This window comes from Balearica regulorum, chromosome 1 (genome assembly GCF_011004875.1).
Source record: "Balearica regulorum gibbericeps isolate bBalReg1 chromosome 1, bBalReg1.pri, whole genome shotgun sequence".
In the NCBI taxonomy this organism is placed as follows: Eukaryota; Metazoa; Chordata; class Aves; order Gruiformes; family Gruidae; genus Balearica; species Balearica regulorum.
Genome location: NC_046184.1, coordinates 117,010,124 through 117,024,080, shown reverse-complemented (window position 1 = coordinate 117,024,080; position 13,957 = coordinate 117,010,124). Strand labels below are relative to the sequence as shown.

The following is a 13,957-nucleotide window of genomic DNA, read 5'->3' as shown; positions in this document are numbered from 1 at the left end:
TGTCTTAATTCTGTACATGGAGGTTCATCTCTACACGTTAAGTGGTTTTTATAGTGCTTCCAAAATGTTACTTTTATATTAAATGTCAGTCAGTATTCCCAGAAAAGTCTTTCACAATATTTTCTCCCCAATCCCATTACCGTCACACACACTTGCTGTGCATCTAAGAAATTTCTCCCTGTCAGAACAAAGAGCAAATTTGAGGGAGTTTTAGGCCCTAGCATCTAAAGACACAGTGCCTCAAAAGATATGAGGCATAGTTGAAACACCTTTACATTAAGTTTCATTATTCTGCTTTTTGCCAAACTGGGCAGAAGAAACCCTCATCTGATAAGTGATGTGTCCAGGCAGTTTCAAGAAGTTTGATTTCTCTCTCAGGAATGAGGTGTGGAAGAACAATTTAAAATCTGGCAGGTTGTCAGATGCCACCTTCAACCTTAGCTACTCTGAAGCTCCTGCCATTCCATACCACAGCGTATCTTGCCACGTTGAATATAAAGGTGCTGGGGGCTAGGGGAAAGAAAAATGTTCAGGGGACCCATTAATCTTCCAGAAAAAAAATGGAAGGCAAACTCAAAAAGGAAGCATACAGCATGCGTCAGAGCTTTTCTAAGAAATTTATAGAAATTCATCAAAATGTGCTGGCTGTGTCATTGACGAGCTTTCAGAACTTGGCGCTGGAATGTGTCTGCTCTATCTTTACATCCAGTCAGAGCCAAGAGCTTTGTTTTCTCTCTGCTTCTTCTCATGAGTATTTCCTTCAGCGCATGGCTCCTCTTCTGTAGACTCCACGCCTTGTCTGACAGGAGAAGTCATCTTCTGTAAAGATTTTTTTCTTAATTATTATTGTTGTTATTTTAATCATGCATAGCTGCCAACTCTAGGGACTGACACCTTCCATTAATCTGAGTCATGATGAAGATCCTTCCTAAAGAGGCCATTATCTGCTCTGCTTGTTTAATCCTTGCACACTAGGGAAGGAGATGATGGGACTGGGCATACTTCCACTGATGTCAGACAAAGCGGAGCAGAATTTGACTGTCCTATAAAACATTTTGCTTAGGAGGATAAGAAAGGCTTCTAGCACACATGAAAGGAAGAAAAAAGGCCAACCCCCAAATATATCATTCTGCTTTAAAAAGGCAGTACTATTGTGGTCCCTTTTTACATACTCATTAGAGCCAAGATTTTCAGAAGTTAGTAACAATTATGTAGACGTTATATGAGGGCCCAGATATGAAGACCTTAAGTGAACCTGATTTACCTCGACTTTGGTAGTGCTGAGAGTCAATGGGTAACTGTGCTCCTAAGCACTGACAGCTGGGCTGAGCCTGTGTGTGTAAATCCCGCCTGCGCGTGTTCGTTCAGGTACCCGAAGGGCAATCTCTGCTCCATGGAGCTTCCTGTTTGAGTTGGCAAATAAAACCGGATGCAAGGAGAGACTATGCAGAAGGTGGACAATTTATATTTAGGCCCTATCAGTGTCCCTGGTGAGTCGAGTGATGCTGGGCAAGGAGCTTGAGATCTGTGTCCCGCTTCCCCATCCACTGAGCATGAGGGCACTCTGGAAGTGTAAGTAATTGCACGTGCCGTAAGGTCTCTAAGAACAAACACATACAGATACAAAACAGGGTGAGAGCTTGGCACTCCTCTTTAATTGCTGCTTGACTGAAATTAATCCAAAACATCCAACTCCACAAGCACTACAATGACTGCATTGGAGAGCAGGTGAGGGATAACTCTGTTCTGGCAGTAGCACCATCGCTTCACTTAACCGTAAACCAGAATTCAGATGTTGGTTATCACCTCGAACAGGTGAACCTCCGTTCTGCCACTTCAACAGTTCTCTGTCTCCCTTCCCCACCACCCAGGTGCTTCTGACTTGACTGCGTTCAGTGACCCCCGGGTGGGAATCGACCGCTCCTTCTCCGCGCTCCCCTCCATCTCTGACCCTCGGATGCACTACCCGGGAGCGTTCACCTACACGCCGACGCCCGTCAGTTCAGGGATAGGAATCGGTATGTCTGCCATGTCCACGGCCACCAGATACCACACTTACCTCCCGCCTCCCTACCCTGGCTCGTCGCAGGCCCAAGGCAGTCCGTTCCAGACCAGCTCGCCCTCCTACCACCTCTACTACGGAACCTCTGCTGGCTCCTATCAGTTCTCCATGATCTCGGGGGGAGACCGGTCCCCCCCACGCATCCACCCCCCCTGCACCAACGCCTCCACAGGATCGACGCTCCTCAACCCCAACCTCCCCAACCAAAGCGACGTGGTCGAGGCAGAAGGGAGCCACAGCAACTCCCCCACTAACATGGCAACCACAGCCAGGCTAGAGGAAGCGGTGTGGCGACCATACTGAATGAATTTTAAGTAGTTAATGGGCCAGGACTAACGTGCTCTCCATTTCCCGGTGCCCGTAGGTATCCCATAAACACCCATCTTGCTTATGGGCCCTGCCATGTTCATACATCACTTTCAGAAGCAAACCCTCCAGAAGTCAGCGCTCCCAGGAGCGGTGGCATGTGTTAGCCAGCCCCTGCCAAAGCGACGTCGCTCCAGCAAAGCATCCCTCGCGGGGGGGCTGAGCTTCTGGAAAGGAGGACGCCTGAGTTGGTGGTCCAGAGGTAGCGAGGGTGGGTAGAAAGGTACCCAGTCTGTTTCCAGGCTTTCTAACATGCCTGGGCTTGAAGGTCTCCACAGCCCTAAAGAGAGTTTTGGTTCACTTCTATTTTTAAGACTTAAAACCTTAAAAAAAAAAATCTTAGTGAGTTTACTGCATCTTATGGACATATTAACTGTAAGGAAGTATAGGAAGATTCCCAGAGGGAAACTGTGAACGCTTCTGTTTTAGCAATGCTGTGAATGAGAGGTTTTATATGTTGGACTTCATTCTTTCTTTTTTTTTTTTTTTTTAAACCATGTTGTATATTCCAAAGAATATGGAATTTTTTTATTGCTGGGGGTTTTTTGTTTTGTTTTGGGTTTGTTTTTTTGGTTTTTTTTAGGATGCAGCTCATCCTGCTTTGCATCTAATTTGTTTTATTTCTCTTGGCACCTTATAAATTGCAAAAAAAAAGATTTTGCTCTTTTTTTTGTTTTAATCATGCTTGCTTCTTTCTTGCTTTGTCAACTGAAAGAATCAGCCCCTTTTTCAATGAGTTAATTTAACTTTTTTCTCTTGGACTTTTTTTTTAAAATACAACGGCTACAGCCTTGGGTCATTTTCAACTACTGTACTACTTTGATGAGTTCATTGATATTTATGCTTGATATTTAGACTTTTCTTATTTGTTGATACTATTATTATTTAAATATGCCTATATTAAAAAAAGATCAGCAATTGCCTTTTTTGGTAGCAGCCAAAGTCAAATTTATCACATTGAAAAAGGCTGGAATAACGATGGGTAAAGTGACCTCCTAATTACCTAGAAATATTGTTTACAATTATCTCACTCTCATTTTACTCAGCTGACTGGGCTCAGATCCTCAAAGGCATTTAGGTGCCCAACTCCCACTGAAACGATTTAGGCACCAAGATCCCTGTGAATTTCTGTGCCTTCCCACCCAGTGGAGTCATCTCTCCCTACTCCTCCCTCTCTTTTCCTTCGTCACCAGCGGTGACCCCCCCGGATCAGTAATCAGGACGTACATATTTCATGAGGCAGACTTAATATTCCCTGACTAAACACATCCCCATATGGCCCCGTTCTGCTCCCGAGCTTGCCTGGGCTTCCTAACAGCGCCAGTGGATGCCTCCTAGTCTTTCAAAAGCAAAATCCAGCACGCAGCTAGCATGGCAAGGGTGAAGTCCTGGCTCCAATGGAATCGGTGCGAGATTTGCTCCCGGCTCAGCAGAGCCAAGGTTTCTGTGCAGCACAAAAGCCACGTTCCAGCGCGCTGGAAAACAGATTAGTTCACGCATCACAAAATGTAACTCGAACTTGAACAGGGTTGTCAAGCTCATCTGGAAAGCAGGCTAGCAAAGAAGGGGCCTTAACGGTTCTTCCGTCACCATCTTCTGAGGGAAGAGGAAGGGTATTTAAAACTGGTGCATACAACGCTCTGTCCTGTAGCAAATATGCAAGGCTTATACTAACAGCATGTTTCATACAGAGTCGTCATCGTTGCCCATCGTTACAGCACAAACATATCAGATGTCACTGTAAAGTTTATGGCACTATTTTATTTGAGGGTTTGGTCTGAATGCAGTTGTTGTACTACTCATTAATTACAAACTGCTGATGTTGACACGTGTGCGTTCCCAATTAGCTGATTATTATTTAATGTACCTCTTAAATGAGTGAAACAATTGCAGGTCAACTCAGAGAGTATTTGAAAGCAGGACTTCAGATCAGTGTTTGATGTTTAAAAAAAATTAAAAGGATTCAAATTAAAAAGATCCTTGGCTGCAGGCAGCAAAACAGCTGGACTTATTTAAAACCATTTGTTTTTCAAGTTTTCTTTTTTTTTATATATGATTTTGCTTCTTTGTTTAAATCAGATGCAGTAGCACTTTGGTATTGAAAAGTTACAAATTGAAGAATTTACATTGTCAATAAGGTCATTTTTGTGCAGAAAATAGGGAGTGTTTCAAGAGATCTCAGCAAAAGTTCAAAATGTTTCTGTTAAAATACATGCATGACCTTGTGCTTTTCATTTAGTATAACATTCTTTATAATTTTCTAGAGTTTGCTCTGAACAAAAAAGGCAGAAAAAATCAAAATTATATCAGAACAGTTAAAAATATATTTTGGAAGTAGGAGACCTTGCTGAATACAGAAATGCAGAGACCCTACCTGTTGTGACATTTAGATAGTTGGAATCTCACCTCTTCAAGTAGCCTGAAAAAAAGTCCTTCATCTCTAACCAGTAGCTCTGTTGCAGAATCCATCTTACACATTCTCTGTCATCATTGTGCAATTAAATTCATCGTTTACTACAGCTCTCACATCTGCCTTGTGACTGGACCACCCAAGTGCATAGTACAGTGAGCGTGAGCCCCGAAGTGAGGAAGAGGAAGAGAGGAGAGGAGCTCAGGGGAGCCGGATGCCTCGCTGCAGAGGGCAGGGCCACCGTGGCCAGGTGACTTCAACCCCATGGCGGAAGTGAGGTAGATGTGGTTAGTACACTCCCAGGCCTGTCTGTCACCACAGCCTGCTTTCTGCTAAAGCCCTTTGCCCCTTTTAGCCCGTAGTATTGTACTACCCACTTTGGAAACAAAAAGATCAGGGATTCACGAGAATGGGGAGTTGGTATCTCTTAGCCTGGAGATGAGACCTAACCGTTGAACATTCCTTATGTCTGCACATCTACTTTCTTTACACTTGTCCTAAAGGTGAAGTTTAATTTTACTCTCCCTGGTGTGAACAGGACGAGAGACTGCAGAACTGGTCACCAGACTTACCCTGCTTCTTCACTGACACGTAACAAAACCCAGGGATTTCCCAGTGTCTCGCTTCTGATAATTGCCAGCAACCAAACTTTTTGATTCTAACCTCTCTGTGTACATCAAGCACAGCACAAAGCAGCACCCTCTTTACAGAGGAAAAGCCAAGTTCATTATCCCTCGCAATTAGTCTGTTTAATCACTGTGAGTTTCAGCTTATTCACACAAGTGCTTATGAGAAACCACAGTTTACTCAAATCTATATTTTTGTAGCCATCCCCTGTCCCACTAAGGACAGCAAAAATCTTCAAGGCTGTAAAAATGCTCTCATGTCATTCCTCTTGTATCTCAAGAGCACTTAGCAGGCAGGAAGAGGACATTTGGATAAAACATTTCCCCCCTTCACATGTCTCCAAATTATAGTGTATAAGTATATATTTTTATATATATATAAAATATATATATTTATATAGTTTTATCATCCTGGTAGCTGAATGGAATCAAAAAAGAACACATTGTGCTTCTGTTTGCAAGTTGCAGTCAGCGGAGTGCCTTAGATATACCTTCCCCTACCGAAATACAGTTAACGGCAGTCCTTACTATCAGCTTGTGTGTTCCTTTCACAAGACACAACTTGTCGTCCAGACGCAGCCATATCAAACAACTTCAAAGTAAATATAGGGCCCGGCTCTCATTTGCTCCAAGGTCCATTACTCTGCTCTCAGACAACATTTATGTTCATTTCAAGAGCTCCTGCTATGCTTCCAGGGCGATGTACAGGAGCTTTAGTGCAAGGGGGAGGCAGATGGCAAGTGCATCCCTGCTACAAAGGATTTGATTTGTAGAACTATGCCAAATTGTCTGCTGGAAAGGAGAAAAACCCTTTCCTCCAAATGGCCCACAGTCTTTGCAGAGTGTTCCGAACTGCCTGCACTCTTGAAACATTCATTACTGCTTTCTGGGTGACCTTTTCCATTGGTGCATTTGAAGATTCGGGAGAAGTGGATCATTTTTCTATTTGAGCAAAACACTTGCTTGTTTTCCTGCATCGTAACATTTTCATTTTTTATTTTTTGTTAACCTTGCTTGGTCAGTACCGATCATTTGGCATTTTTCTCCTTGTCCTAAAAGGGTTGCATCAACAGAGTTACTTGTATTTATGTATGTAAATAGATTTCAAAAGCTTCATAGCAAAATATTTAGTGCTTGTAATTACTCCGCATTTTTTTCATTTTTCTGTGTTTTTAATGAACTTACCTTTGTGTTTGCCTAAATACTGTAGTGAGACTTATTTCTTTCCGAATTAGTTATTTTAGGCTTCAAGATTAACTACATTTTATTCACTTTTGTAAACAGTTATAGCATGGTCTCTATTCAACATTCTTCACTTTTTTGTGGTAGGGGAGAAATGAATGTGCAAAAATCTGTGGGTTATTTGTGGTATTCCGGGTTTGACAGTTACATCTTTCTTTAAAACGAAAACTAAACTTTCAGTCTGAGGTGGCCGTATGGTTAAGTCCAAGGGGAGGACACAGTGCGGGGGGGGAGACGCACTCCTATCAGAATGGCATCAAAGCGTGTTTGTTCAGCATTTACTGGCTATGTTTACAAAACAGATGCTGCAGCATCCTGCAACAGTCACATTTTCCCTTGACACTGTCATGCTGAACATTTCCAGAAGGGGAAACTACCAGGTTCTGGAAGTTTGCTTTTTTGTTTTTGATTGCAGGGGATTTTTCTTTTTTTGGGGGGTGGGGAGGTGGGGAGAGGGGGGGACTGCTGTTTTTTGGAACCAGATAGGAAAAGAGAATAGAGTAGATTTTTCCCCCACTACAGGAAGTCTCTAGATACCACATCAGAGTAGACTCTTGCTGTACATAGGGATGGCTGTGTCCAGCACCACGGGAGAATTCATTACAACTAGCACACAGAGCAGCTGGACTGCTGCGTTAGTTCTAATGAAGACTTTCTTTCTTTCTTTCTTTCTTTGTACCACAGTTTCCTCTGTAAATTCAATATCATAATTAGTGTGAATGACAAATAAAATGTTTGACAAGTATGCACATTGGCCTGGTGCGTTCTTTCATCAGGGAGAAAACACCACTTTCAGAGAAAAAGTAACCATCAGAAAAAGGATATGGACCATGTATCACTCACAACATCAAAAATATGTTTCCATGCTTTTTTTAAAAAAGCTGATTTCTTCCTTTTTTAACAAAAAAAGACATTTTCCTGCTGTGGAATGACCTGGCAAAAGGCCTGCCTGATAGGACCATCAAAATAGGACTGAAATGAGACTTTGCAGATACAGAAGCCTAGTAATTGCATTATATCTCTGACTTCTGGATTAAATTTCAATATTTCAAAGTCATCTACAGCTTTTATTTTTCTCCCTTAATCTTTTCTTTCTTGGATTGGATCCTTTTTCATATCGATGAGTTGAACCTTACTTCAGGAGCACCAGAACAGAGAGTTTGAGGTCATATTACTTATGAGATACATTGTTTTTCCCTTTAAATAAATCATGGAACAGTAGTGTTAATGAAACATTAATATGGGGGAAACAAGCTTTCAAAATGAGGGGAAAAAAAAGCCCAGAGTCAATACTGAAAGTTCAGTCTGAAAGCCTCTATATCTGTGCATATGTAGATATTTATACAATCTTCTAATATTGGCCCTACAGAACATACTGCATTATATTAAAGAAGCTTTCAGTAGTATCCTTCTACACAATAATGTATATATACAAAGATTAACTTTCATCTACTACTCTCAGTGAAGTGAAAAACAAGCTATAAAGCAAACTATTTTTTTCTGACAACGTGTTGGGTAGCACTCCATCTCACAAATGATATTTCATATTATCTTTTTTCAAATTAGGGCCAAGGCACTAAAAGAAAACAGTTACTGAATTCCAGGTACCTCTTTAGGGGTTAGAAACACTAGCACTCACCTCTGATGTGGTTACTGGTTACCCTGCTCAGTATGACTATCAGACATTTGTTTCTGGCACAATCTCATGTTATCTTAACAATATTGCACTTATATTTTTGCCAGGGTCTACCCTACAGAGTCTTCTCCTTACCATATGAAACCCAAGAGCACTCACTTCTTTAGAGGTGGATGATGAAGTAAAGAACATATTTATTTTGTTTCTTACTTTAACACAAGAGGAAAAGAAGCTACGAATAGCGACAGTCAAAACAAAACCAAAAATATTACACCCAAGGGCATCTCAACAGAAATACATGTAACTAGATTTTGAAGACTGTGCAGAGGACATACCAGCAGAGTTCTCATTTTGTATAGGAGGGTAAAGCATCAGACTGCCATGGCCATTTTAACCAGATGCACATATCCCACTGCCGCTGAGGCTGCGGGTCCTTGTGAGAAAGGCCGTGTCTCTCTTAGTTGACAGCAGCAGCTCAGGCATTTGTGCAGGCCAGCTGGACTGAGGAGAGTCCCTCCTAAACCCAAGCCTGCCAGCTTTCACAGTGGTCATGCCATTCCAGATCAGTGGCACTGGCTCTCTGCAGGGTGAAGGGAGGAAGCTCTGGCAGCTGGTCTCTCCTGCCCCTCTGCCTTCTTCCCTGCCTCGAGGAGCTGGCAAAGCGGGGAGCTGAGAGCTCAGGAGCCGGCAGTGTGCAGTCGGGGCACGCCTCTGGGATCCCTGGGCACTCGAGGTGACCCCATCATGCCAGTTTTGGCTGCTGAGAAAGGCCAGCTCAATCCTCCCCCTCTGGCTGCTTGAGGGGGGAGGAAGAGGAAAGGGCAAAGAAGGTGATGAAGACTAAGACTGGAGGCTGCTGTTTGTGAGAGGAGGGGCTGGCAAGGATGAAGGCAAAAGGCTGTTGACTTCTTGTTGCACCTCACACCCTGACTGACAGCTTTTAATGACCTTTAATTATAAAGGCCATTGTCATGGGTGTTCTCCCACACTGCTTTGTTTGACTTGCGCAATGAGGAAACAGCTGTAAGCCAGGCTCCAGAGCAAAAAGCAGCTTATTAAATACTATCAGCCTGCAAGGCACCATACAACTCAACACAGATGTCCTGGAAAGACAACACAGGTGTGTTAGCTTCAGCGTACATGGCTCTTCCCCTCTTTTCAGTGGCTTGTCTCACAAGACAACATGCTTAGATTGGTGGTGCAGTGTTCTGTGGCCAGAAGTCCCTTTTTCTGAGCTGACATGGAAATGCCGGTTACTGGTGCAGCATGTGTGGTCACAGGACAGACAATAAACTCTGTATTCTCTGCTCTGAGACAGACCTTGTTCACTGCATTCATAGCTTAGAAACCTATATCACCACTGCAACTGCTACGATACTGGAAGACCTGGTAATGGCACTGTGGTTTCCAGACATGACTAAAATATGACTCAGTCCAGTGCTGTAAATGGGCCAAAAATACAATTTATCCATGGCCCCATATCTTTTTACAACACTGAGCTTCTTACAGGTCTGTAAGATGATTTGAGAACATGTCTCAGCTATTACTTCATGTACCCCCTTCCTCTCCCTGAAAGACAGCACCTTTTATTCACTGTTTACCTTCGCTGAGGGCTCACAACAACTCTGCCACTGGGATGCCCCGTGGAGCAGAACTTCTAACATAGGCAGGATCTCAGGGAAGGAATGTCCGAATTACAGCTCATCTCAACTCTTGCCTGCTGGGGGAGGGAGGCACAGTGTAGATAAAAGCATGTTTAACCCTGAGGAGAAGGAAAATAAAAGCTCAGAACCTACAGGTCTTCATTGGAATGTCTAGCTACTGAATTAGGAAGCTTGTTTTCTGGTTTTAAGTTACAGGGACACCTAGAAGTCTCCCAGACTGGATTAGTCAGCACGAGTCACTGTCTGGGAATTGTTTGGGTTTGCAAGAGGAGGATAAAACAATTTAGAAAGAAAATCTAATACACAGATTTAAAACATAGCCTGCTTTCAGAGCAGGGAGGGGGTTAGGTCTGATTTGTAGGCTTTATAAAACACTGGTTCCTAAGGGTAGGAAGGCTGTCAAAAGAGAGAGAACCTGTTCCCTACTGATGCAGAATTGTTTCCTGTAGCATGTAAAAAATGCCTCCGGCTGTTTTACTTTCAAATGCCCCAAACACAGGAACATCTGTAGCTTTTCTGGGGAAGCTTAGATGGCAATCTTACTGTTATCTGCTGCTACACTTGACATGTTCTGTAAGCAGAGAAGAGAGCCTGTATTCAGGGCAGCCTGCAGTTACAGTTCCTCAGGAGGTGCTTCACGCAGTCACCGGGTTTATGCCTGCTGGCTGCTTAGTCCCATTTCCCCTGTTTTCTCACACCAGAATCCCTCAGGACCAAGACCTCCCAGTTCAGAAGGCAGCCCCAGTTTCCATCTGCAGTGATACCACCAGTGCAAGGGTACAGGTTTGCCGGCCCTAGCAGCTCAGCAGGTGTGTGCCTGAGGGGTACTGAGCCCCATGCTGCAGAGCCCAGTCTGGGTATTCCAGTGTCCTCTGATACCAAGAACCCCTCAACTTTTTTACATGGTCTTCTTCAAAGGGGTCCAGTGGTCAAACCACACTATGTCTTTGCATCGGGTGAGCATCATAGGCATGGAAGCCCTTCAAAATTGGCTGAAAATCAGCTAATTTTCACTGAAATATTAAAATCTCTGCGTGAAGCCCCCATGGCAAACTTCACCCTTCCTCTCTTCAATGTCTGTGATAAAGAGTTGCTCTGAAACAAGGCAAAATGGGTTATTTCACACAGGGAATGTTTCCTGTTTCGCTTTTGCTGTGTAAAACAGCAGCTAAATTTGCAGAGGGGGAAACAACTGCCCTCCTCTCTTTCTTTTTCTATTCTGCTCCCTCCTGTAATACACACATCTGATATTTCTCCAGCCTCCTGCAGAACTCGGAGTTCAGTGATGTCAGCCCAACACACATAAATTTGGGGGATGTATGATCACAGCCAGTCAAATATCAGTGTGTCCATCCCTTGGTCATTATGATTTTGGGGCTGGATGAGAGGAAGAAGAGTTGTTCTATCTTGGAACAGAAAGTCACATTTCCAAAACTTCGCACATGGCAAATGTCTGTCCATGTGGTCCTGAAATAATGTTCAGTAGTATCCTTTTGAAAATGCTGAAACCAAAATTATCTTTGTTGCCAAAGGTTGGAGCCTGCCAGCTTAGCTGGGAATCGTGGGCCTTCCAGGCTCCTCACTCTGTGGGAAACAGGCAGCGCTGCTGATCAGCAGCAACGGTGACATGGTTGGGGTGAGTCAGCATGTTGCACCACAGTTTATCAGACATATTTCCAACCAGCCCCCAGCATGAGTGGCCAAAAGCAAGCTCTTTGTACACAGGCATTTTGACTAATTTTCAGTGCTGTCAGGACTGTGGCTGTGATGCCACGGGCTCACTTGGGTGACCTTGTAGACCTAAGGTGTTAAAGGCGCAGATATTTTGTCTTGTAGTTCTGCCTTTCCAAATGTGATCCCTTTAGTTTGACTTGATTAGTAAGATCACTTTGTAATGCCCTGTATACTTCCTAACTTCCCTGGGTCTTTAAGCATTTCACCCGTTGGAAAATATTTGTGTCCTTTCTCAGCGTCCTGTCGCCAAGCTTGACATTTTCTGCTTTCTAAAGTCTTACATGCACCTTAATAATTCCCCTTCTGAAGTCTTACATGCACCTAATTCTCCTTAAGACAAAACATTTTTGGGTTGCACTTCTCTTAGTTCTCCCAGGGGTAAAGTTAATAAATGAGGAGTGAATCCAGCAAAGCAGAGGTGCCTTTTACCCGCAAACAGAACGTAAGAGACTTTAAAGGCTGGCAGGCTACTCTGTTTCAATGATTAGCCTATAGCTGAATTAGTATTTGGCTTCAGCTGCTGTCTCCAGAACAAATACCTGCCAGCATTCTTCCTCACCCTCAGAGGTGCCTTCTCACTTATGTTTGCTTGCACTCTTTCCTCAAATAAGGTTACATCAGTCCATAGCCCGCGACCAGAGAGGCCAGGAGATTGGGAAGGAATGAAAGGAAGAAAAATTATGAAAATCATGAAGCATGATTTGGAAGATAAAACTACAAGTATGTAGTCACTTTGCAAAGCATGATTGTCCTCCATGTCTCAAGCAATGATCTTTGGGGCAATCTTTGTTGCCATACCTCCATTGCCGCCTGTCTCAAAGGAGGTGACTATTCTTTGCCTCTCCAATGTCTGCTTATCAGACTTTAAAAGTCTTAAGATGCTTCATTCATCCACACTTTGCCATATTACATGGTATGGTCAAGAAGTTTCCAAGTGTCCATTCAGCCAGTGTGGTTCCATTAAAGATGAAAAAGGAGTCACTCATTGCTGAGTCCCCTCCTTGGGAGTGGTGAATTTTGCCATTTCTCAAGGCTTTCAATACAACAGGCACTGAGACAAGAGTGGGTGGAAGAGAGAGAGCCCTTCAGTCACTTCTGTGAGGGATATTTTTGTGCCCTATTTGCAACAATATCTGCAGGCATATTGAGATTTGCGTCCCACAAGAAGCTTGGTGGTTTCAGTAGCACAGCTAGACATGAGGGAAGAGTGAGTTGTGTTTGGTCTGTTTTGTGGGGGAGAAGAGGGGCGAGTGGGAGGTCAAATTTATTCTAAATCTTTAAATAAACAAAATTATGTTTCCTGTCTGTTATCCCTCCCACCTGGATTTTGCAACTAGGAAAGAGAAAAAAAGTTATAGCAGAAAAAACAAGTTCTGTTAAAGAGAACGAGGTTTTTCATTGTCTGTTAAAGAGGTGCAAGAACAGTCCCCAAACAGTGGTTTCTCCTACCAGTGCAGGAAGCTGTAAATAGCTGAAAAAAAGGGAAAACTTCTGAAGGTTTTTTCTATCCTTGATAAAACAAACATATGTTAGAGCTAAACCATCCTAGGAACTAGGCTCTCCTCTGTGATGCTAATGGAAAAGTATGCTGCAAGGAGGAGAATAACCTCACTTTCTCACAGTGATTGCTCAGCATCTCTCAGAATTAAATTCCTCAAGTGTCTCTCTTCTCGTTTGTACCACCGCTCACACACACCGTGGAGCTTTATGATCCAGTACTCTCACCCACCATTAGAAACTAACATGGCTCCCACAAGTTGCTTATCTCCTTTGCCAGGTGTTACAATGCTGTATTAAATGCAGCTATTCCTGCACTTCTCCCCCTTTCCTGTCCCTCGGAATGGCTCTCTGTCTCCATTTGCCCAGCTCAGCTGTGCTCTTCCATCACCCCTGGTTCACATCCACGCCAGTGTGGTCTTATCAGATGTGTTTCTCTTTCAGGTGAGTCCATGGGCTGTGAGTAAAAACGCCTCAGAGCATGATGAGGGGGTAAGCCCCTGCTGCTGCAGTAAGATGTGCCCCATCTCAGGTGCCATTTGTAAATTTAGACTTACACTTGCTGAGTGACATATCTTAGAACAGAATGTACTCGACTAAGGATCTGCCCCTGGGTTCTTCAATTGCTGATGGCTATAGCAACATCCCTTCCTTCCTATGCCTCATTTTCCTCATCTGCAAATGGGTAGTGACACTGACCTTCTTTGAGAAGCACTTTGA

At 43.5% G+C, this 13,957-nt stretch overlaps 1 protein-coding gene across 9 annotated transcripts in view; it reads left to right on the top strand.

Annotated features, from left to right (window-relative positions):
* RUNX1 (RUNX family transcription factor 1) overlaps positions 1 to 7,453 on the top strand; it is a 176,495-nt gene extending 169,042 nt beyond the window's left edge. For all 9 annotated transcript variants that reach the window (XM_075771543.1, XM_075771501.1, XM_075771508.1 and 6 more), the window contains one exon: positions 1,872 to 7,453. In XM_075771543.1, coding sequence (XP_075627658.1) covers positions 1,872 to 2,365 — 494 coding nt within the window. In that variant the 3' untranslated portion in view covers positions 2,366 to 7,453. The remainder of the gene's footprint in view (positions 1 to 1,871) is intronic.
* The last annotated feature ends 6,504 nt before the right edge of the window (positions 7,454 to 13,957 follow it).